At 43.7% G+C, this 25,079-nt stretch overlaps 2 protein-coding genes across 11 annotated transcripts in view; both read right to left on the bottom strand.

Annotated features, from left to right (window-relative positions):
- LOC112235039 (caskin-2-like) overlaps positions 1 to 18,440 on the bottom strand; it is a 103,253-nt gene extending 84,813 nt beyond the window's left edge. For 8 of the 9 annotated variants that reach the window (XM_042316330.1, XM_042316332.1, XM_042316333.1 and 5 more), the window contains exons 1-2: positions 18,118 to 18,440; positions 11,046 to 11,583 (exon numbers count right to left, since the gene is read on the bottom strand). In XM_042316330.1, the coding sequence (XP_042172264.1) occupies positions 11,046 to 11,139 (94 nt within the window). In that variant the 5' untranslated portion in view covers positions 11,140 to 11,583; positions 18,118 to 18,440. The remainder of the gene's footprint in view (positions 1 to 11,045; positions 11,584 to 18,117) is intronic. The other variant, XM_042316329.1, reaches the window with a different exon arrangement.
- Positions 18,441 to 19,248: 808 nt separating this feature from the next.
- LOC112235036 (alpha-N-acetylgalactosaminide alpha-2,6-sialyltransferase 2-like) lies at positions 19,249 to 24,280 on the bottom strand. 2 transcript variants are annotated; one of them, XM_042316325.1, is made up of 9 exons: positions 23,889 to 24,279; positions 22,265 to 22,343; positions 21,990 to 22,161; positions 21,718 to 21,880; positions 21,400 to 21,538; positions 20,977 to 21,080; positions 20,537 to 20,620; positions 20,348 to 20,441; positions 19,252 to 19,827 (listed from the first exon to the last, which is right to left on the bottom strand). In XM_042316325.1, the coding sequence occupies exons 1-9, from the start codon at positions 24,011 to 24,013 to the stop codon at positions 19,648 to 19,650; spliced, it is 1,140 nt and encodes a 379-aa protein (XP_042172259.1). In that variant the 5' UTR covers positions 24,014 to 24,279; the 3' UTR covers positions 19,252 to 19,647. The 2 variants fall into 2 exon arrangements, with proteins under 2 accessions (XP_042172260.1, XP_042172259.1); XM_042316326.1 differs by lacking the exon at positions 20,537 to 20,620 and having other exon boundaries at positions 19,249 to 19,827; positions 23,889 to 24,280.
- Positions 24,281 to 25,079: the final 799 nt, after the last annotated feature.

The following is a 25,079-nucleotide window of genomic DNA, read 5'->3' as shown; positions in this document are numbered from 1 at the left end:
GGTCAAGGGGCTCCCCAGGGTTCACAGGTGAAGGGGCTCCCCGGGTTCACAGGTGAAGGGGCTCCCCAGGGTTCACAGGTGATGGGGCTCCCCAGGGTTCACAGGTGATGGGGCTCCCCAGGATACACAGGTGATGGGGCTCCCCAGGATACACAGGTGATGGGGCTCCCCAGGATACACAGGTGATGGGGCTCCCCAGGATACACAGGTGATGGGGCTCCCCAGGATACACAGGTGATGGGGCTCCCCAGGATACACAGGTGATGGGGCTCCCCAGGATACACAGGTGATGGGGCTCCCCAGGGTTCACAGGTGATGGGGCTCCCCAGGGTTCACAGGTGATGGGGCTCCCCAGGGTACACAGGTGATGGGGCTCCCCAGGGTACACAGGTGATGGGGCTCCCCAGGATACACAGGTGATGGGGCTCCCCAGGATACACAGGTGATGGGGCTCCCCAGGATACACAGGTGATGGGGCTCCCCAGGGTTCACAGGTGATGGGGTTCCCCAGGGTTCACTGGCAAATGGTGTGCCTTTGATTCCCTATGAGCCCACCATCATACAGCATCAGTTGAATCACATTACAGTACATTGGTACACTGAGAAAAGAACAAGGGACAAAAATCCAAGACTACATCCAAGACGTTCCTTTCAAGTACTAGGCCTAAAATGTACTAGCAGCCGTTGTCTGTCTCTCTTCTCCATGCTGCAGTGACCACTACAGAACTTCAGTGTTTATTGCCCCGTCCATATTATTTTTATTAGTGTTGCACCATTGTTCTTACTTAATATAAACATATACAATTCTAGAAGCACGTCTTAGACTGATGGACTGTGCCATCCCTACGGCCTCTACAATAGATTAATCCACTCAGACATGCACGAATCAGACATGTCTTGTACACAATTAAATGATTCTTATTATTATTTGCTATAGCTCGATTAAAGAAATCTTGGTCGACCAACAGCCTATCGACCAAACAGTCAACTAAATGGTCAGCCCTAATGTTCACCAACAGGACTAGCAGTTACAACACATCTGGTGTAACAGGGTGAAACCGCTGCACCACCTTGAGAGATAATCCCATGGCTTCGCTCTGGACCTGCTGGACTGTGATGTGGAGTTATCTGCACGTGGCGCAGGGCGGAGATTGCATCTCCGGGTCCCAAATTGTAGGCCTAAACCCCAGTGTTGGAGCAGTGCTTGGAGAAGAGCCATGGACACAGATACTGACTCACCGCTGTGATTATATCATATACCCACTGCTGCCATGCTGAGAGCTCCACTAACCCACCAAGACTGTGATATGCCCTAAACCTCACAATGACCCTGAGACTAAACGCTGAACAGTTCATATTCAGCACTGTCCCAAAAGAGAGGTCCAAATGGGTGCAGCTATTGCTCTGACCCAAATTATTCATCCAATTCTCTTTTCCCGAGAATACTGTTTCCAAGTAATTAGCATATTTGCCAGAGGATCGCACGCAAACACTAAAAGACAGTAAAAAAAAATTGAGACGAGGTACTAATTGAGCTAACAATCATTCACTCTGTCATTTGTTCCCAGGCCAGACAGAGCCTTCCTGGAAACCTTGGTGGGGTCCTGGCTGTGGGAGCAGGATGCAAAGCAAGACTATGAGAAGAGATAAGGTCCCTGGTCGTTCTCCCTGTTGAGGCCCATTAGACAGCTGACACAATGGAGCACCAGGCATGCAAATGACCTGCGTGAGTTGCATTGTGTCTCTGCCCAGCTGGGCGTCCACAGAGAATAGGGCTCGGGGGTGTGACACATACGGAAGGTTTTATTAAAGAAAGAGACACACATTCAGATGAAAGAAGGACAGCGGGGTGACATAATCGTCCTGATGGGGGGTTCTGCCATACAGACCCATATGGGCTGGGGGGTGGGGTTAATGAAGAGGCAGGTGCATGACACCAGCATCACAACATCTGAGAGGAAATTAACAGTGATGTTTGCATATGATACATGCAGAAGATTACATTTGGATGCTGTTTGTCATGGGGCCAGAGTCAGCAGAGGCTAATGAAAAGAGAGCCAACGAGCCAGCCAAGACAGGACAGACACAGCTGGAAGCTGCTGACAGAGCCTAACTCACAGTGACCAGCAGGAATGCTCAACGGGACACTTCACCTCTGTGTGTCACTCAGGTGTTTGTGACAGAAATGGAGGGCCCAGAGACCAGGCCCTAATGATTATAGCTTATTTGTTGGCAGGCCCTAATGATTATAGCTGATTGGACGGCAGGCCCTAATGGGAGGCCTAATGGCCACTAGATGATGTAGTGGCAGACTCTAGGGTCCTCTTGGAAGAGCTTGTCAAGGAGGTATGCATTTAAACCTGCACCCCTGTGATAACTGCACACACAGAGAGCCAAGCCCTTAATGAGATACTTTTTCCCAGCATGGAGAATGTTCCTTGGGTAAAAAAAAGAAAACAAACATTGCATTGTTTTTGTCTTGAGGGGTGGAGGATAGCAAATATGAATGTGTGTGTGGGTGTGAGTTCATGCCTCTTCCTCTTTAAGCTTAACAGACACACCAGCACACTCCACACTTTTTGGTCACAGGATAAGAGGAAACTCCACACCCCATCCTTTGTTCATAATGGACTTTTTCTCTCCAGCGGCGCCAAACTTTCATCTACTTACTTCCCCAGTACTAACTCCCCTCTCCTCCTGACAGAGTAAGCATGTGACTAACCATGTCCGTTTGCGGTCAGTGTGGGTGCGGTGAGGTGCATCAGGCCTCCACTTACAGTAATGGAGATAAGGTGACAGATTAACAGCCCAGGGAGAGATACCAGCCACTTTCCCTTTCGACAGCTCTGCTTCTCTCCCCTTCGATATCAGTACCGCAGCCGAGACCACATTTCCTCATCTCCATGACAAAAGCTAGACTTTTCTCTCCTCTAAACCCAAAGTCCTGTTTGAAGTCGCCTCAGACTCCTGGAGGGCAGAATAGTAACAGTTCTGTTGGAAAGTTCCGAGGCCTCTTACCCTTCTCTTTGTCCTCTACACCAAAACTTTCTTCTCAGTCTTCGGGTTAAGCCAAACTGTGGAGGAGTCAGATTCCAGTTCCAGAAAACAGATCGGAGGTTTCCTTGTGGGGTACACATTCCTACAACATGACATCATCCCTCCTATTCTTTTTCTGCATTCAGACGCACTGTGCTGCTATGTCGTGTCTTGGACAATGGTTGGCACAGACGGAGCGGGAGGGATTTGGGGGAAAATAACTGAAACCTTGATAAGACCAAGGAGTACACAGCTGGGAGTCAGTCATAAGTCATACTGTTCTGTTGCCCATTTGGTGCCTTAGCTTTTTGTCAGCGTGAAACTGCATCTTAATGTACCGTTTTTTCCAGTTCAGAGTGCACCTGGGGCTATGCTCCAGTCACATCCTGCCTGAAGGCTGAGTCATTAAGGCCCTCAACAGGAAGGGTGCTTTGAAAGCTCTGCACTGGTGCCTTTTGGAAAACAACTGCACTCAGAATAGTAGCTTTCCACTATTACGCACGTGTCAAAATGTGAATGTGTAAAGCCAGCCTTGAGCCAAGAGGTAGAGAGATATGTGCATATGAGCCTACGTTTCTATGTTGTGGAAATACCATGACGTGACATCCAAAATGTCATTCTAATCTTGACTGTACAAAGATTAAGATTTAATACATTTTCAAAAGAGGTGAACAATCAGTTATATCTTAAAATCTTATGGTTGTTCAGTCAGGCAATGTCAATGATGAGACATTGTGAAAGCTGTACATCTGATGCTGTGGAAACAGACTGGCAGAGATATGTAACAAACAAAAAGAGCCCATTCTGCTGAACAAAGCTTACATAATACACAAAAACATACACCCCCAAACCCCCCCAGACTACACACATCCTTACAAGCACATGCATGAACTAACATACACCCCCAAACCCCCCAAATCCTTATAAGCACATGCAGGAACTAACATACAAATTAGGGCAATGTCATTCAACATCTTTGTAAATATGGTAGTGCATTCCAAAGTTTGTTGTATCATCAACATTGGTATCTGCTGTAACGGGTGGTTTTGAAAGACCCCCACCCTTTTAATTCCAGTAAATCTGGCACTCATCAACAAAAAATAAAGGATGGTTGAAGAGAGACATGAAACAAAGTTCAACAGAAGTTCAGCAGTTTCCCAAATGTCCAAGGCAAGAGATATCCTTGAGGCTGTGCTAATAGATTCATCTTTGTCTTAGATGAGTAAAACTAAAAAATGCTTTGATAAATGTTGGCTAGCTTGTCTGTGATCCAACCCAGTAGAAAACAGAACACTTGACAAAGGGTCATAGGTAGACCACTCTGGTAACAATAACCTTTGCTTTTCTTCTCTTTCCACTTACGTCAGAGACCAGACAGCTAGAGGTCCTGAAGGGCCCCATTCCAACACAGACCAGTGCTTCTTCCTCTTCTGAGGCATGGGCTAACTGACCTCCTTTACAAGGTCTATGGGACCTGTCTGTTTAGCGAGCCAATTAAACATTTAGCACACCAACGGTAGAGTTGACAGGCAAACACCGGCGGCTTCAGTACAGAGACAGAATTTCACGGTCTGTCTAAAAGGTTTTAACACTTTCCCATCAATATGCCCAGTCTGAAAAGAAAGTGGAAATTTCCTTCTCATTAGCCTGAGCTGTACTTGAGGCATTGTGACATGGGAGAGGAAGGTGCAATGGTGAAGGAGAACGCATAATATTCTGTTGAACTTCAACCATAAAAACTAGCAGATGACGGAGCAAATGATATGCTGTGTTTGCGTGAAACAAGGTCAAGTCTATATGCAAAAAGTCTAGTACGTTGGGATGGAAACTAGAAAAACGGGTACAATATTCAGATCAAGTGAACTCTAGCTCATTCCTTTTTGCCAGTAGCAAGAAGTACTATACTGGCAATAACTAAACTGTAAACGGATGGAGCTTTTCCCAGAATTATTGTTAGTTCAATAGTTCAACACTGTGATGCCTCTGTCGTGGAGGGACGGAGGAGGTTGTGTGCCTGTCTGTGTCATGATGCCCCAGATGTGCTAGCTAGAGGCAGGAATAACAAGGCGGCAGGAATAGGCCTAAGTAAGTGGAATGAAGGGACTGGATTGGGTGTTTGGGTGGGCTGGCTCTGTTTGAACACAAAGTCATGAATAAACCATGGCTGCAGTGTGGGCGAGCGGCCTGGCGACCAATAGACAGTCACAGTGGGCTCCTTAGAAGCCTATCACTGGCCTGGGGAGGCTGACAGCTGCTCCCTCCCGGAGAATCACCACAGACTCCAACGCCATGCCGGACGTTTTGTTTGGGGCTCTCTTAACGGCCCTGCCTTTCATTGTGGCCCAACAGTTTTACGAGACGCCGATAATGGGACATTGATGGTCTTCAATACGGAACACCGCTCCCTCTGGTCAATAATAATGCAGTGTGTGGCACACTTACGTTTAAAAAAGACAGATGGTGATGTTATACGCCAAGGGGGTTTCACTCCCAATTCCTGGGGGTTTGCATGGATGCACATCTAACATCAAACCAATTCCCCAAGCTTTGTAGGTCTAATTGGGCCACAAGCTGTGAAATATTTCTTGGCATAAAAACACATATGAAACCTTATCAGCTTGAATACGTTGGACTTTCAAATAGAGGCCGGAGGTAAAGATGGCTTTTAAAAAACCATGATGGAAACCAACATCAGTTTTAAATATTGACTTTCTAATGCAGGACAAATGAGTAGCTCCACACCGCACACAAACATGTGATCCTCTGTCATTGTAACAGCTCCCATATTTCAATATACCAAATGTCAATTGTTTTAAAAATGTTTTAATTGCGGCAGCTCTGAACAAAGCCAAATCTACAGAATTGGGGGAAAAACCAATGCAACTAAAAAACAAAAGGGATTTGTGGTATCTGATGTCTAGGGGATGTAATAAAAATGAGTAGACAGGATTAACACATGGATTTTGTCTATATTATCACACATTTAACCTCTTCAATCAAATTCCTAAACAATCCAACCGGGGTCCCTCATTCTGTTGTGGTCAGAGTGAGAGAAAGAGGTCAGAGTCCAAACGTGTGTCTCTGAGCCAACTGACCTGGCTACATCCCACCGTTCCTGAGACTCTTTGACCATGAGCCGTGGGACACAGAACTCACACCGCGCTGTTGCTGGCTCACCGGGGGCCTGTTTAAGAGTTTAGTTTGGCTGACTCTGCCATGTCGGAGAAAGAAGAGGAAGCCCCGCTACGTTGGACCTTTCTTTCTCATCCCAGCCCGACCCATAATTCCCCTTAATCTGGTTGAGCACCATATGGGAGGGAGTGGATTGGGTGAAGCAGAGACCTGAGGTACCAGATGTCAGAGAAACGGTTGTGTGATGTGTTTGTTTGTGGAAACCTGATGGCGGGGGTAATGACTGTCCCCAATCCCTTCAATGGGCTGGGTTGTAGCTCATAACAATAGCTGAGCCACACGTAACGTATAAGGTGATAAATTGGGATGGTCTCTAGGAATCCCCTCAGGGACTTGGGGACAGACCCAAGCAGCACGGCAGGCCTGTCAGCTGGCTGAGGCAACTCCAGCCCAGCCTGGAGTGTAAGGGCCACAAGAGCATCCCGTGATAAAAGGGCCACCACTTTTCCACCACTTTTCAAAGTCATATTCATCATCTCAGGCACCAACCAGTCTACGTACAGTTGAAGTCGGAAGTTTACATACACTTAGGTTGGAGTCATTAAAACTCGTTTTTAAACAACTCCACAAATTTCTTGTTAACAAACTATAGTTTTGTCAAGTCGGTTAGGACATCTACTTTGTGCATTACACAAGTAATTTTTCCAACAATTGTTTACAGACAGATTATTTCACTTATAATTCACTGTATCACAATTCCAGTGGGTCAGAAGTTTACATACACTAAGTTGACTGTGCCTTTAAACAGCTTGGAAAATTCCAGAAAATGATGTCATGGCTTTAGAAGCTTCTGATAGGCTAATTGACATCATTTGAGTCAATTGGAAGTGTACCTGTGAATGTATTTCAAGGTCTACCTTCAAACTCAGTGCCTCTTTGCTTGACATCATGGGGAAAATCAAAAGAACTCAGCTAAGATCTCAGAAAGAAAATTATAGACCACCACAAGTCTGGTTCATCCTTGGGAGCAATTTCCAAACACCTGAAGGTACCACGCTCATCTGTGAAAACTACTTCTAAGACACATACATTGTTGTTCCGAACACACTTCACTCGTGTTAATAAAGGAGGCTCGCTCGGCTTGTGCTCGCACATGGGCAGATCAAATACACTGCTGGAACGCCCATTAAGGTGTTTACATGTCCTAATAATTTGAAAGATTGCTCAGAAAACAGGTGTTTTAATCGGTGTATGCTTACTTTGATTTTGACCTTACGTTGATTAAGATAAGCAGAGTAAGGTGTTTACATGACTATTGCATAATCTAAAATAATCCATTTAATATTGAATTATTAGTGTGCATGTAAACATACTCAATGTGCAGACGTACGAGGTAGTTGAGGTAATGTGTACATGTAGGTAGGGGTGAAAGTGACTAGGCAATCAGAGTAGATAATAAACAGAGTAGCAGAAGCTTATGTGAAGAGTACGAAAGTCTGTCTATGCGTGAGTGTGTGTTTGGCATCAATATGCATGTGTGTTGTGTGTGTGTGAGCGTATGTAGTCGAATGTAGTGTGTGTGTGTGTGTGTGTGTGTGTGTGTGTGTGTGTGTGTGTGTGTGTGATGGAGTGTCAGTGTAGTATGTGTGAGTAGAGTCCAGTGAGTGAGCAGTGTGTAGTGAGCCCAGTGCCCGAGAGTCAGTGTAGTATGTGTGAGTAGAGTCCAGTGAGTGAGCCGGTGCCCGAGAGTCAGTGTAGTATGTGTGAGTAGAGTCCCGTGAGTGAGCCGGTGCCAGAGAGTCAGTGTAGTATGTGTGAGTAGAGTCCAGTGAGTGAGCTGGTGTCAGTGTAGTATGTGTGAGTAGAGTCCAGTGAGTGGGCCGGTGCCAGAGTGTCAGTGTAGTATGTGTGAGTAGAGTCCAGTGAGTGAGCCGGTGGCAGAGTGTCAGTGTAGTATGTGTGAGTAGAGTCCAGTGAGTGAGCCGGTGGCAGAGTGTCAGTGTAGTATGTGTGAGTAGAGTCCAGTGAGTGAGCCGGTGCAAGAGAGTCAGTGTAGTATGTGTGAGTAGAGTCCAGTGAGTGAGCCGGTGCAAGAGAGTCAGTGTAGTATGTGTGAGTAGAGTCCAGTGAGTGAGCCGGTGCCAGAGAGTCAGTGTAGTATGTGTGAGTAGAGTCCAGTGAGTGAGCCGGTGCCAGAGTGTCAGTGTAGTATGTGTGAGTAGAGTCCAGTGAGTGAGCCGGTGCCAGAGAGTCAGTGTAGTATGTGTGAGTAGAGTCCAGTGAGTGAGCCGGTGCAAGAGAGTCAGTGTAGTATGTGTGAGTAGAGTCCAGTGAGTGAGCCGGTGCAAGAGAGTCAGTGTAGTATGTCTGAGTAGAGTCCAGTGAGTGAGCCGGTGCCAGAGTGTCAGTGTAGTATGTGTGAGTAGAGTCCAGTGAGTGAGCCGGTGCCAGAGAGTTAGTGTAGTATGTGTGAGTAGAGTCCAGTGAGTGAGCCGATGCCAGAGAGTCAGTGTAGTATGTGTGAGTAGAGTCCAGTGAGTGAGCCGGTGCCAGAGAGTCAGTGCAAATAAAAAAGGGGTCAATGCAAATAGTCAGGGAAGCCATTTGATTATCAGTCTTATGGCTCGGGATTAGAAAGCTGTTCAGGAGCCTTTGGGTCCCAGACTTGGCACTCCGGTGCCACTTGCCGTGCAGTAGCAGAGAGAACAGTCTATGAATTAGATGGCTGGAGTCTGACAATTTTTAGGGCCTTTCTCTGACACAGCCTGGTATAGAGGTCCTGGATGGCAGGGAGCTCAGCCCCAGTGATGTACTGGGCCATACGCACTACTCTCTGTAGTGCCTTGTGGTCAGATGCCAAGCAGTTGCCATACCAAGTGTGATGCAGCCAGTCAAAATGCTCTCAATGGTGCAGCTGTATGTTGACACTGGTAGGATATAATGAAAATGAGGTTGAAAAGCCGGAGTTGCCCTTTAATATGAACGCTTTACAGGGTTTACAACCCCATGGCAGACAAAGAGACCTTTATAGTGTAATTACACCTTATGTCCACAATTCTTACAATATAATAGTCTGCTGAATTTGATAAACACAGGAAAAACACAGGGTACACTGAGACCACTTAACTCTCCCCATCCCTCATAAGCCATCATCTCTCCCCTCTGGGTCAGAGCAATTCATGTTTTTTTTAGAGCCAAAAGAGGGTCCAGAATAGCACAGAGGGTGATAGGTTATCACAATGATAAAGCAGCCCAACCTCCTGGCCTGGGGCTCTCAGTTCTCTCAGTCACTGTGCTGTGTGGTGTCATGTTGAACTCAATGTCGGACACTAGCTCTACAGTGAATGAGCAGAGAGAAGCAACTAAATACAGGAGTCCTCCAGAATGTCTTGCACCTTGTGGCATTGTGGTTGTGGAAAAACAGCATCTAAACAGCTGCCCAGCACTGTCATTTTAGTAATTACATAGGCCTCTGAGAACACGACAACACTCATAGTCAGAGAAAACGTCCTCCTGGGTGTGTGAGTAATGGTCTTTGTGTTTGTAAACTATGCCAGTAGGTGAATTTAGTGATTGGAAGAGCAGAAGGATAAAGGTTCAGTAAACTGCAGTTGATATACCATTGTAGTTGGAGATAACAGCTTTTGAGAGCAGAAAGATCGGAGGACTTGATAGCTCAAGAAGAGGCAACTGAGCCCCCCTCAGACCTTTGAGGCATTTGTGATGGGGGTCTGCAAGTGGGAACCCACCCACCCCATCCACAAACCCTCATACAGCGGATAGCAACTCTGGGGATAGAAAGTGTCCCTCTCAAGGGAGACGATATAGACGGCCGTAAGCTTATGGTCCAGTGAATTAAAACCCGGGGAGAATGTGGATAGGCTTTCAGTTTCCCGAGAGAGAGAGTTCATTAGTGCGCCATCATCATAAGGGCTGGATTGGAGCTGGCCTGGCTAATCCAAAAGGATAGATTTCCCCAAAGCTTTAGCTGAGGCTCAGCGTCTTCTGTAGTTAAGTTCCTGAAGCTTGACCTCCAGAGTAGAGAGTTGAGAGCACTCACCTCCTCTCAGCACAGCTCCCCTGAACAAACACACTCAATCACTGAACATAAGGATCACTCTACATTCAATAGGATTAGTTCCAACACTCCACTTTGTAAAAGGTAGACTATCGTTCACATAATCCAATAACAGAGTTGATCACTTTTTCATGAGAAAGACAATACACATAACTGTGTGGGGCGGCAGGTAGCCTAGCAGTTAAGAGCGTTGGGCCAGCAACCGAAAGGCCGCTGGTTGGAATCCCCAAGACAACGAGGTGAAAGATCTGACGAGCAAAGCACTTACCCCGATTTGCTCCTGTATGTTGGTCTGCATAATAGCATCTGCTAAATGACTGAAATGTCATTTGTTGAAATATTGAGTCAACCAGCAGACCTAGAAAACTGGTTGATGAGTCAGTTAGATAGCAAACACTGGCTTTTGCATCATGTCTGAACAACTGAGAACTGTCGATTTCCGCTGGCTCGACTAGCCTACTCCTGTCAGAGAATCACTGGCGTAGACGTTTAGCAGGATCTATTGATTTGGGAGACGTTTAGTAGTTATGACAGGTGTGGCATCAGCAGCAGCAGACAGAACTAAGCAAACTGCTTGTTTAAGCATGTTACCGATTGCCTTACTGCCTCCAGAGGAAGAGATTTCTGACTGTGCGTACATCTAATTGTTTTACTTACTTCGCCATCTGCCAATAATCCCAAAGCTTGGGCAAATAAACATAACGGAGATGTATTGCACTGCACACTCCCTCAGCCTTTCAGCGAGCTAAAATAAATCTGGCTATGAGATTTAAGATTTAAGGGTAACTTGAGGACTCACTGTTTCGGCTGGCTTTGAGCTTGGCCAGTAGCTTCTGAGTGGAGGGCAGGTCTCCGGTCTTGACGGCCTGCAGTAGGTCCTGCTCCTTCCCCATGATGGTCCAAGGTGTGTAAGCGCTTCACTGGCGTCCGTCCAGAGTCCAGGCAGCGGCTTCCTCACAGCGCCATGCTAAGGCACAGCCGCTTCAACCTACCTCGGAGTTACTGTCTTCACAGAAACACACACAGCTGACAGGTGAGGGAATGTGAAGCAGTAGAGGGGAGGACACTCACAGCCTCAAATCAGCTGTCTCAACTCCCAGTCCGGTTACGGATGCCAAGTCAAGGGAGGCCTGAGAGACGGAAAATCTCTTTTGCTGCTTAAATTTCCTGTTCAACTTTCTTTTGGTCTTTATTTGCTAAATATTTTATTGTACAGAGTGTGTCAGGGGTTGGAGTTGTGTGGAGCTACCATTTATGTGCTTGAGGGCCCCGGCGGGTGCTGTGGTCAGAGCACAGAGAAGGCTGGAATGGAACCGCATGAACCAACAGGCCAGAACCTGAGAACAGAGAAAACGAGAATAACAGTTGGGTTAATAGGCTATATCATAGTCCAGACTCAATACTGGACAAACCACACAGACATGAAAGTCTTTAAATGCCCATATGGCTATAGAAGACATGGAGGAGAAACCAAAGCAAGGCCGTCAAAAAGCATAACCCCAAGGAAGCTCCAATCCAAAGATCAGCAACAGGGTTTCTGCCATGTTTCAACAAAATTCCACCCAACTGCCACAGGCTAAATCATTTGGAAAGTCCAGCGTACCTAAGATCTCTTTTTCAATTTTAACTCTGCATGCCATTACAGGAAAAATCAGTGGAGTGCTCTTTATCTCTCGGGAAACTGAAACAGTGAGGGAGGGAGTAATATCCTGAAACACTAAGAATCTCCCCACAAAATGAACATCTCACTCACATACATAAATAGGCATCGTTGTCACTTCAATTCATGGTGAGCAGTAAATATCTGAGATTAAATGGTAGCCTACGCTATCCATCCCCCTCAACAACAACAAGGCTGGTAAACAGTGCAATTTATGAGAAAAAAATGTGGTTTAATGACTGCAGTACATACCAGGACTTAATGGACAAATGGTTCATGAGAGAGCAACTTGCCCATAGATGACTGACATTTTTTTAGAGCCTTCCCAGCAAGTGAGCTGGTGTTATTTACAGTTTTCCCTGAGGCTCTGAGATAAGGTTTTCAATGCTTGACCATGTTTCAAATGCAATTTGAATTGGAGGCTACTTAAACTCTTCCAGCCCAATGGCCTAGAACAGTTGAGAGAAATGAGAGCAAGAAGTAGCCTAGTTTAGGAGTGTTTGTTGCTTTTAAACAATTGACCTATATTTGTTTCACTTAAGATGGTAGCAGAATTAGATAGAACTTGCGCATGAAAGTACAATAACGCAAACTGTGATGTGTTCACGATCACACTGAACCAGTAAATGGGCAGAGGAGGAGACAATGAATATGATGAGTCTCCTCTCCAGCTCAGTTAGCTACAGTACCATTCATTTCCCCATTAGACAGCTCAGCAAGCGTTATAATGTCAAAACCCGTTTGTTATTCACCAAATACGGAGTTTCACTGAGAAACTATTGTAATTTACTCCCGCCACGCCCTGTATGTACCTCCAAAAAAGTGAAACTGAAAAAAATATATTGTCTGGAAAGAATGTATTGTTTTTGACCAAGCGCGCACGCACCAAATCCACCTCTTCAGCACCGCCAATAAAATCACTCATTACCAATAGTGTGCAGCTGCAGCCTGCAATTTGAGGCATTTCTGTATGTGGGTATTCCTGCAAGCACACTTTGCTAGTACACACCTACCAGGGTGTTTACAAACACTACAGGAACAAGATCATCCACATGCATTGATCACATTTGTACTAATACTGTTGTATTTTGTTCTAAAGCTGTATTTGTACCCATTGGCTGCATATTCAGGAAAGCCAAAGTTCCAAAAGATGGGCCTAAAATAGTGTATAAGATATCATACAAAAGATTTTGCTGTGAATTATGTGGATGATGTTAAATATATATATATTTGTTTGTCTGATGTTATTAATAACGAGCATCCAGATGCTGCACTTGATTAATTTATGATAAACATGTTTGATAAACATACACATGTTAAGAAACCATGACTTGATGAGGAATTGGAAAAACTGTATGGTTGAAAGAGATGGGGGGGAAAGGAATGGCTATAAATCTGGCTGTATATCTGACTGACTGGCTGACTTACGGCAAATCGAGAAATTGTGACTAAACTTAAAAATAAAAAAACCTATTCAGAAGCCAAGATCAATGACATAAAGAATGATGGAAGAAAACCTGAGTACTTGAAATTAATGTTACCATTTATTTTAATGATCACTTCATTGGAAAAGATGACAAACTTAGGCAGTAAATGCCAACAATGAACAGTGAGCAATCGTATTCATGCATAAAAAAACAAATAATGAAATAAAAGCATTGTAAGTTTGAATTTTGTAAAGTTAGTGTGGGAGAGGTGGGAAAATAAGTGTTATCAATCAATAATAACAAACCTCCTGGCTAGAGGTCGACCGATTAATCTGCATGACCAATTAATTAGGGTCGATTTCAAGTTTTCATAACAATCTGTATTCTGCCTTTTTGGATGCATATTATGGTCAATTATATTGCAATCCATGAGGAAACTGCGTAGCAGGCTGACCACCCATCATTATGTTTATAGGAAAAAGGGGGAGGCTTGTAAGCCGAAGAACACCATCCCAACCGTGAAGCACGGGGGTGGCAGCATCATGTTGTGGGGGTGCTTTGCTGCAGGAGGGGCTGGTGCACTTCACAAAATAGATGGCTTCATGAGGGAGGGAAATTAGGTGGATATATTGAAGCAACATCTCAAGACATCAGGAAGTTAAAGCTTGGTCTTCCAAATCGACAATCAAACATCCAAAGTTGTGGCAAAATGGCTTAAGGACAACAAAGTCAAGGTTTTAGAGTGGCCATCACAAAGCCCTGACCTCAATCCTATAGAAAATGTGTGGGCAGAACTGAAAAAGCGTGTGCGAGCAAGGAGGCCTACAAACCTGACTCAGTTACACCAGCTCTGTCAGGAGGAATGGGCCAAAATACACCCAACTTATTGTGGAAGGCTACCCGAAATGTTGGACCTAAGTTAAATACTTTAAAGGCAATGCTACCAAATACTAATTGAGTGTATGTAAACTTCTGACCCACTGGGAATGTGATGAAAGAAGTAAAAGCTGAAATAAATCATTTTCTCGACTATTATTCTGACATTTCACATTCTTAAAATAAAGTGGTGATCCTAACTGACTTAAAACAGGGAATATTTACTAGGATTAAATGTCAATAAATATTAAAATCGGCCGATTAATCATTATCGGGTTTTTTTTGGTCCTCCAATAATCGGTATCGGCATTGAAAAATCACAATCGGCTGACCTTTATTTCATATACCTTTGACTATTGGGTGTTCTTATAGGCACTTTTGTATTGCCAGCCTAATCTCGGGCGTTGATAGGCATGAAGTCATAAACAGCGCTGTGCTTCAAGCATTGCTAAGAGCTGCTGGCAAAACGCACGAAAGTGCTGTTTGAACTAATGCTTACTAGCCTGCTGCTGCCTACCACCGTTCAGTCAGACTGCTCTATCAAATCATAGACTTAATTATAATATAATAAACACAGAAATACGAGCCTTGGGTCATTAATTTGGTCAAATCCGGAAACTATTGTTTAGAAAACAAAACGTTTATTCTTTCAGTGAAATACGCAACCGTTACGTATTTTATCGACCGGGTGGCAACCCTAAGTCTAAATATTGCTGTTACATTGCACAACCTTCAATGTTATGTCATAATTATGTAAAATTCTGGCAAATTAGTTCACAGTTCGCAACGAGCCAGGTGGCCCAAACTGTTGCATATACCCTGACTCTGCTTGCACTGAACGCAAGAGAAGTGACCCAATTTCCCTAGTTAATATTGCCTGCTAACATTATTTTCTTTTAACTAAATATGCAGGTTTAAAAATATATTCTTCTGTGTATTGATTTTAAGAAAGGTATTCATGTTTATGGTTAGGTACATTTGTGCAACGATTGTACTTTTTTTGTCAATGCGCTTTTGTTAAATCATCACCCGTTTGTTGAAGTAGGCTGTGATTTCGATGACAAATTAACAGGCACCGTATTGATTATATGCAACGCAGGACAAGCTAGTTAACCTAGTAATATCATCAACCATGTGTAGTTAACTAGTGATTATGTGAAGATTGATTGTTTTTATAAGATACGTTTAATGTTTGCTAGCAACTTACCTTGGCTCCTTGCAGCCACAAGGTCCTTTTGACGCTGCACTCGCGTAACAGATGGTCAGCCTGCCACGCGGTTTCCTTATGGATTGCAATGTAATCAGCCATAATTGCTGTCCAAAATGGCTGACTACCGATTGTTATGAAAACTTGAAATCGGCCCTAATATATCGGTCGACCTCTAATATGAAATACAAATGGTATAGAGAGAAATAGTCGACGCGTCATAATTCCTATAATAACTACAACCTAAAACTTCTTAACTGGGAATATTGAAGACTCATGCTAAAAGGAACCACCAGCTTTCATATGTTCTCATGTTCAGAGCAAGGAACTTAAAAGTTAGCTTTTTTACATGGCACATATTGCACTTTTACTTTCTTCTGCATTATTTAAACCAAACTGAACATGTTTCATTATTTATTTGATACTAAATTTATTTTATTTATGTATTATATTAACTTAAAATAAAAAAGTGTTTATTCAGTATTGTTGTAATTGTCATTATTACATATATATAAATATATATATATATATCTTTTAAATTATTATTATTTATTTATTTAAATTATTCGGCCGATTAATCGGTATCGGCTTTTTTTGGTTCTCCAATAATCTACATTGGCGTTGAAAAATCATAATCGGTCGACCTCTAGTGTGGTGTAGCGCAGGGCAGTTCTCTAGGCCCTGTACTCTTTTTTTATTTTTTTACCTATGACCTGCCACTGGCATTAAGGGGATCCTAATAAAATACCAACAGAGCTGTGAGAAAACAGTGCTCGACAGACGGGGGAGGAGGACACTGTCTAGTACCGGTCGCCACCGCCTCCCGCTAGCACAGCAGGCGGGAGGCTGGAGTGACACTGTGATAGTTAACTAACGAGATAATCAGCGACACCGTGTGCTATCTTGCTAGTTAGCACACAGTGTCGCCCCCAACTCCTGTGCACTGGGGAAAACCTTGCTTGCCAAGCGGGGACAAAGGACACTGTCTACCAATCGTCCCCAACTCCCGCTAGCACAGCAGGCAGGAGGCGACACCATGGACTAGCTAGCTTGATAGTTAGCTCGCTAACTAGCAAGCACACGGTGTCGCTAACTATCACGCTAGCTAGTCCATGGTATCGCCTCCCGCTTGCTGTGCTAGCAGGAGGTGCGGACGATTGGTAGACAGTGCCCTTTTTTTTAGCTAACTAGCAAGCACGTGGTGTCGCTAGCACACAGTGTCGCTCCCTCCTGCTGTCTACCGATTCTTAGGACTAGCTGGTTAAGCTAGTACACATTGTCCTTCACTCCAGCCTGCCAATCACCTGCCCTCGCTGTCGGCAGGGTCGAAGGACACCATCTTCCGGTGTATGGCAAGCTAGCTACTGTTGCCACACCTTCTCCTGTGAGTTTATTGGCGGCTGGCATCCAACATTACTGTGCATTAACCCCACTTACTGTACTGGAGCGCCCCCGCCTCCTGCCTGTCCTAACTTAAAAATGTACCAATAGAAGTATTAAGAGGGGTTCCTGCAAATGCAGGAATACCCACATGCAGGAACGCCCTGAATTGCAGGCCAATTGTTCCCTTCTCCTCACTACTGCCATGCACAGGTCAGCTGATACAGCAGGAGTACAGTATCCCAAAATATCATTGATAAAACATTTATTCCAACCTTTTTTGGAAGTACATACCGGGTGTGAAGGCAGTAAATGACGATAGTTGCTCAGGGAAACTCCATATTTGGTGAGTATAACAAACATATTGACGTTTGCAGAGCTGTCTAATAGAAAAATGAATGGTGGCTAACTGGGCTAGAGAGGCTACTCATCATATTCATCGTCTCCTCTACAGTTCAGATCAACCTGGCCAGAAAATTCATGTACAGCAAAGTGTTGCTATGTAAACATACACCGTTTTGAGAAAGTTCACAGTGTGCACAGCAGGATCCCACTAATGAGATGGTGTCTGCACAGCACAGGTCTGCAGTCTGCACTGTTCTTTTGTGTGAACATAACTTGCTACATTACATGACCTGACAGTCTCAGTACACCACACACCCAAAGAGGTGCACAGGGTGTAAGCAAAGCTGTCATTCCCAATAACAGTGATCATGTCCTCCTCCTCTTCCCCCACCAAGGCCATTAGCCAATCTTTTCATGCTTGCTGCATTGCTGGCAAGGGGTCACATAATATGAATGTGTGTTTGAGAGGTTGGAGTGTGTAGCTGGTGATGGGGTGCAACTTTATTCACTGGTCCCAATGGAGAACTACACCATGATGTAGGATTTAGATTATGGATCATTTATTGCCAATAATGTGTTTTTAGAAATATACCTAGTTAGTTATTGTTCATCCAACTGTAAGATAGTTATTACTCATTTATAAAATTATCCATAAATAAGACACATTACAAAGCATGGCGCAAACGTGCAATGCAACTTGAACTGGACTGGGTTATTATGAAAGGAAAAATACCATTAACTAGTAGCTCTTACTCCATATGTAGCAAGCCTATCACTTTAGCTAGCATCTACTTTTCAATCTCGCGGGTGCTATGTTCACTAAAATAACATGGCTAGCTAGCTAGCAAAGCTAAGTAGTGCGCTAGCAACCTTCGGACTGAACTTCTTAACTAGCAACACTAGTTTCCCGAGCACATCGGTAGGGCCATTCCTGTCTTATCCATAATTATAACGTTGGAATTCACATTTGTCTTACCTTATACAGTGTTGTTGTTGCATGTTAGAAAACGGGAATACATGTCAAGGTGGCAGTTTTCAGAGAGCCTTCCAAGGTCCAAGCAAAAGTAATCGTAGCCTTCCAATAACTCAAGGAAAGTAATTTTGAGTTAGTCTCCCACAGAAAGCGAATCTTGGTACTCCTCTTATGCCAAGTAAACACATAACCTACTCATCACAAATATATGTAAAATATAAAAATACATTAAAGTGTGAATAATTTGATGCAATATTTTACAACTCCGACCCGAAAGCCAGACTCCGCTGAATTGTCACTTGCTCCGTCAGATCCAATCCAGAATGTGTTCGTCCCTCCCACAGTCCTCTGTCCCCGCTTTCTCCTCCGCTACCAAAAAGAGCGAGCTGTGCGACCCTACTCGCGCCCGTGCGACTTGAAATGATATGAAGTTAATAACAATAAATCATATAAATAAAAACTACATAACATGCACTACACTAAAGTTTAAAGCTAGAATCCCTAGTTGTACATACATGTTAAATAGATACGAATTGATTATTGAAGATGATGACAAATGCCTATGAGCTTAGTTGAATTGTTGTACCCCATCAGAACCAAAAATGTGTTTGTAAACAATGTAAATGTATTTTAACGAACTGTATAGCCTCAAAACATGGTTACAACTATAATTTTTATATCATGGCTGGTCAGTCCTTCCATCCATAGCTCTATGAATTTGCTTTTTACCAAAATAGAGGCCGGCTGACCGCTTTGCTATTGTTTCAATTAAGGACTCTAGCTTTAATAGAATAAGAAAACAATTGCACATAAGATGCCATCCCATAACATTTTGCACAGCTGTCAGTGGCAGAAAATGGCCATAACACAGATTTCCCCAGAAATGTGTACAATTTGTTACAAGTGGTCATTATCTTGCTTTTACAGTGAATTACATAATCTAGCAACATTCACTAGTCTATTATCAGGATTTCATTCATAACAGACACTGGAGATCCATGAATGTATGTAACAATAGCTCAGCAGATCAAAGCTTGACACAAGAATGTGTCACTTTGTCTTTATTGTGGCTTGGAGTAACCTATCCTTGGATAGGCACTGGACAAAGAGGCTGCAAGTCAAACTCATTTACAAAAAGGTTGGCATGAATGGACTGCTGGCTTCATAATGTGAATGCTTTCATTGTAAGTCCCAGTCAAACCCGACAGTTTCTAATGAGAATAGGCATTGCAGGAAAATGAGAAAGAGGAATGACCGAGAGACTATAGTCTCGGCTCCCTGCACCTGCCTTCACAGAGAAGATAAGGGTTGTTCAAATGATCAAAGAAGGCCCGATCCCACAAACAGACGCTTGGAACACCTGAGCTTGGCTTTACACCGTCAAAGGCCTTTAATGTTGCTGTGAGACTAATGACAAAGGACGCTACACAACTCCAGCAGCCACTCCTTCAGAGGGACTACCTCCATGGCAAACACAGGAGTTAACAGCATTTCAAGGAAGGCTTTTCACATGAAAATACAATTGAGTGTCCATCATTTTACTTTTGTCCTCTTGTACAGTGACATTACTTTTCGTGCATGCAGTACCTCCCACAGCCAGCTCTCCATCTGCATGTCGTGGTTGGCATAGAAGCGCAGGGGCAGCATCACAGCATCATAGTAGTGGTCAGAGAAGTCTGCAAAGTTTTTTGTGATGAAACCATAGGCAGACACCTGCAGGAAGGTATGCGATTTGTTCACTTATGCATGAAATGCATTCTCAGTCAGCTGTGTAAATATTTGCATGCATAGTTTCAGTATAGCACCATCTAGCTTTCAATACAGATGTAGGGTCTTAATTTGATCACCCTGTTGCAGTAGAACTTTCCTGCTAAGCAGGAAATTAAATACTTGTGTGCTTGAGATTTAAAAAGGCTTCTGAAGTTTGTAATTGCACTTTTACATTTCAAACTTGATTTTCCCTTACAAAAAAACGTATCTACACCTACATGTTAATTAATTATAATCCACATTTACTGTTTCTGCAGGATTATGTTAATGAATTACATCTGACACAATCAATATGAAATAACAGTATATGGGGTCTATACCAGGACTATAAACAGAGGATGTCATGGTTTCCCAATAAATCACTTCCATACTGGCCAAGTTGCCAAATGTCATTAGACACTTGGTTGGTTAAACAGTGACCAATAGATGACCAAGGGCAAAGCGTGTGGTGATGTGACCTGACCTGGTCACACATGTGCAGGGCGGTCAGAAGCATCAGAGCACCAGTGCTGGGCATGTAGAGCTGACTGTACTTCAGCAGGGGAGACTTCAGAAACCTGTTCAGCATTGACAGTCAACAGTCATTAGTGTCAAAAGCAGCCAATAATCATCTAAAAGTCTCAATTTAACCTGGCAATACGAGTCCCCTTACCTTTGCGTTACATATGTAACAAAATCTGGATGAAGCATTTTAAAGTGCTTAACTGGTGGCTTAAATCCAAAGTATTGAGAGGGCCTGTTTGAGGGGATAAATGTAGTAAGGGGTGAAAGAACGTTCCATTAAGAACGTCAAAAAGTAAATCAATAGCAAGGGAGCTTACACAAAGATGAGTATCATCAAGTGAATTGTATGCCTACATCCCTACCACTCATAAGATTCTATCCATTGCACACCGCAACACATTCATAGAAATACAACAGCACCGTCTTGTGGTAATAAAGTGAATTACAGCTGAGAAGCCTATTCACCAGCACAAGCACAAGATCATTGTGCTTTCCTTGACCACAGTATTTCAACACCATTGTAACATGCTGTTCAAATGTACTACTCTTCTTAATGTGGGCTTCACATATTTGACCCTCTCAACTCACCAGTCCCCCTTGTCATGACCGGAGGTGACAGTGAGACCCTGGATAGCAGCTGACATCATCACATAGTCACGTTCGTTGGACGGAATGAAGATATATCGGACTCTCTGCAGATAGGGAATAGTCAAAGCTTTAAGGAATAGTTGCATAAACAACCACTCAGAGTATGACAAATTCCTAACACTTTAAAATGGACCGGATTCAACACTGTAGCCCAGGGTTTCCCAAACTTGGTCCTCGTGACCCCAAAGGGTGCATGTTTTGGTTTATGCCCTAGCACTTCACAGCTGATTCAAATAATCAACTAATCATCCATCTTTGATCATTTGAATCAACTGTGTAGTGTTAGGGCAAAAACCAAAACGTGTACTGATTGAGGTCCAGAGTTTGGGAAACACTGCTGTAGCCTGTCCCACAAGTTCTTACCTGTCCCTGTGGGACCATGGTGAAGCCATCTTTTCTGTAAGAATTTAGGGAATTCTTCATAGTATTTGTGGTGAACCCATAGAAAGATGTCTTTGTGCCCACGTCCTCCTCAAAGTGCTTGGTGATTGCCCCATTGACCCTGGAATAAATCATTTACCATCAGTCTAATACTTAAGCGTTTCCTTAAAAACTATGTGGATTAATATAAGGAAATATTTACAATTGCAACAAACTTGATCTTAGTTATGTCAAAGAGCAATAAGAAGTCTAATAGTTTTTTGAAGATGGTCGAAGGGGAGCTGCAGCAGCACTACTGACCTGAAGACAAAGTGGTGACTGTCGATGGCCCTGCCTTGTTTGGAGCCTCGAAGGATGCCTCCATTTCCCACCACAGCACAGCGGACACACTGATCAGGCCACCTGCGCTCAAACAGGCGGCTGCTGGACGAGTCGTTGAGCAGGGCCAAAGTGGATCTCACAACTGATCAACAACAAATAAGTAAAAAGGTGAGAGGACAATGACTTTATATACAGTATACACGTAGTTTGGTTGAGATTATTAAATAGGGTCCTGAAGGGAATGTTCATACGGTCCTGGGGCAGGCCTTTCCAGCCGTAGGGGGGCATATACGTCTCCAATCGCCCCCACTCGGAATGGCTGAAGCTCCCAGCCCACTGCAGCACAGGCACTTTAAAGTTAAAGCGTAGTCTGAGGAAGTCGTCCTTCTTCACTGCTTTTCTCAGAGGACACAAACCCTCCAGCTGAGTAGAGACAGACCTCACTTGACATTGTACTGTACAAGACGGATATGTGTGCCTTTGTTCTATTAGATGAGAGGCAACTACATCATCTCTGTGCGATTACCTTCTCTTCCCCAGTTGCTGTGGTGTTGTCCCAAAGCTCTTCATCGCAAGTCCAAATGCTATCAAACTCTGTGTCTTGACTGGAAGGAGAAGACAACATGTATTGAAAATGCACAACAACAAGTTAAATCCACACAAAACCTTGTTAAGTGGACAGAAGCACATCAGACCAATCCAGTGGATTTGTCTAAGGTCAGGATGGGCAACTCTGATGGGGGTGGGGGCCACAAAATCTGACCTCATGGCTCGCGGGTCTGCGTACCCACATCCATACCCACACATGCAGTCAGAGCTGGCCCTAGCCTTTTGGGGACCCTAAGTGAAATTTGAAGTTACATTTCTGTACATTTCCTGCAATTCCACACATGTTGCAGTTTTAAAGCAAGTTTGCTGCAAATCTACACATTTTGCCATGGCGGGGAGGGGGAGGAGGGAGAAAGGTTTCCGGTTTTTAATAGGACATCTGATTGAGAGTAACTAACAAAATCACTGTGGGCCACCGGTAGGTAATTCAACCATGATTACTGCAAGTTTAAATAGCTGGCTGCAAAATGAACTTACAATAAATAAATAAAAAATAGCTGTCATGGGCTAATTGAGTGACGTGAGAAAAACTGCTGATGCACAACCAAATTTCAAAATTCCACTTGATGTATTCTACTATTTTAACTCTCAGTAAGTTGAGACCCCGACCCCCACCCCCCCAAAAAATATATTTTTCATTTAAGTCTTTGGAACTTGATCTACACCCTGTGGGCTGTCAGTTACCCATCCTTGGTTTAATGAATACATGAAGATTTTAACAGATATTTTATGGTACCAGAAATTCAACCCATCAAAACAATTCCTAACATGCATTTTACAAGGTCCTTTCCTTGGAACAGAGGAAAACAAGTGACAAGACTCCTGACCTCAATTCAGAGGAGAGGACAAATTACTGCCATAAACGTGTTCTGATAATTACTGCTGTCAGTTGTGTAATCAGCATATTACATTTACATGCACAATTTAAAAACCAGAGCACAATGCCTAAACTGTAATGTAGACAGTATTTGGTTAATTTAGGACATGTCTGAACAGGAATAAAAATGAGGTCAGTTGTGGGATATAGAGCACAAATGCCTTAGACACATTTGCCTAGTCAGTAGCTTTACCATTAACCACACATTCAGATCTTGACAAAACGGCAAGCATACATGTGAAGACACCAGCAACACTGGAACCTCAAACAATCTCTCATTTAGTAAAGCATTTGAGTTTCAACTTTCAGCAACTAACATGAAGGTAGAGTCTTATTAATGGGAAACGGATTATTACAAACTCCCCCCAAAAATGCATCAATTTGACAAATGTAATCTCATTGCTAAAATCAAACCAGACACAAGAAAACTACAGTCGCAGTAGGTTGAGTGTGTCAATGTCTCAGTTGAATGCAACAGGTCATAGAACTGTCAGGGTTGATGGATTACAGGGATGAAAATACAGGTAGTTGATTTGTATGGATTACATTTTTTTGGACAATGGTTTCCCAATTAACTAAGTAGCCTAGATTACATTATACCAACGTTTTAGAATATACAAATGTTTGAGAGGGAAAACAATTTTAAAAAACACAGAACATTCACCTGTTCGGAAGTCTGTCGTGGAAGAAGTCCAGGTCATAGTATTGTCCATACATAATCATGGTTATAGTAACACTTACACATAAAGCCCACACTAGGAAGACACACTTCCTCCAAGAAATCGTCATATTTCTCAACTAGAGAACATAATATCTCGTGCTGTTTGAGTATAAAACAAAAGTTTGAGTTTAACTTTCTGTTGCAAGTCATTTACTGCTCTCAATCTCAGGTGAGTCAGTTGGGTGAACAAGGTTCATATCCTTAATGCTCCACGTGTTGTAGACAACAGGAGCAAAACAATTTTCCTCTGCGTCTTTTTTCGGTCAGACTATGATCTGTCCCGCAGAGTATGATTATGTTGTCTCTGTTCTGTTTTTTATTTTAAGCTGTCAATATAACGACGCATGGTGAGACCCAGATGCAGACCCAGATGCAGACCCAGATGCAGACACAGGAGGCAGAAGTTTTGAGTCACTGATATTTATTAAATAACAAGAGGCTGGTCGAGGACAGGTAAAAGTGAATTAACCAGGTCAGGGAGGCAGGCAGGCAGGCTCAAGGTCAGGTCAGGCTGAATGTTCAGGCAGGCGGGCTCAGTGTCAGGGCAGGCTGAATGTTCAGGCAGGCGGGCTCAGAGTCAGGTCAGGCTGAATGTTCAGGCAGGCGGGCTCAGAGACGGGGCAGGCTGAATGTTCAGGCAGGCGGGCTCAGAGTCAGGGCAGGCAAAAAGTCAAAACCAGGAGCACAGAAAAAACCACACTGGCTGACTTGACAAGACAAACTGGCAAAAGACAGGAAAATCAAGAAGTTTAAATGAGATTTGGAAGATAAGAACAACGGACTAATATCTCTGGCGAGACTATAAACGCAGAAACCAAAAAACGGAAGAGACAACCCGATGACAGACGCAGAGTGACTCTGTCAGACCAACAATCCACAGACAGCGCTAACTCTGGCTCCTCTACCAGCGCTGAGTGTTTTATCTACAACAGAGGGCGGGGACACCGGGGACAACGTCGAGGCCAACACCCCAGCATGTAAGAGGGTTCGACACATACGTCAGGAGAAGAAGAAATCCACTACCACCCATGACACCTATCAATTGAGACGCAGGAAGAGCCCCCAGTCCAACAGGAGCTAAATAAGTCTTCAACTTATCAAGTAAGACCCTGACATCCGCTCACCTCGGTGTTC

The sequence above is a fragment of the Oncorhynchus tshawytscha genome, unplaced genomic scaffold, assembly GCF_018296145.1.
Source record: "Oncorhynchus tshawytscha isolate Ot180627B unplaced genomic scaffold, Otsh_v2.0 Un_contig_635_pilon_pilon, whole genome shotgun sequence".
Taxonomy (NCBI): domain Eukaryota; kingdom Metazoa; phylum Chordata; class Actinopteri; order Salmoniformes; family Salmonidae; genus Oncorhynchus; species Oncorhynchus tshawytscha.
This window is presented reverse-complemented; position numbering and strand designations above follow the sequence as displayed.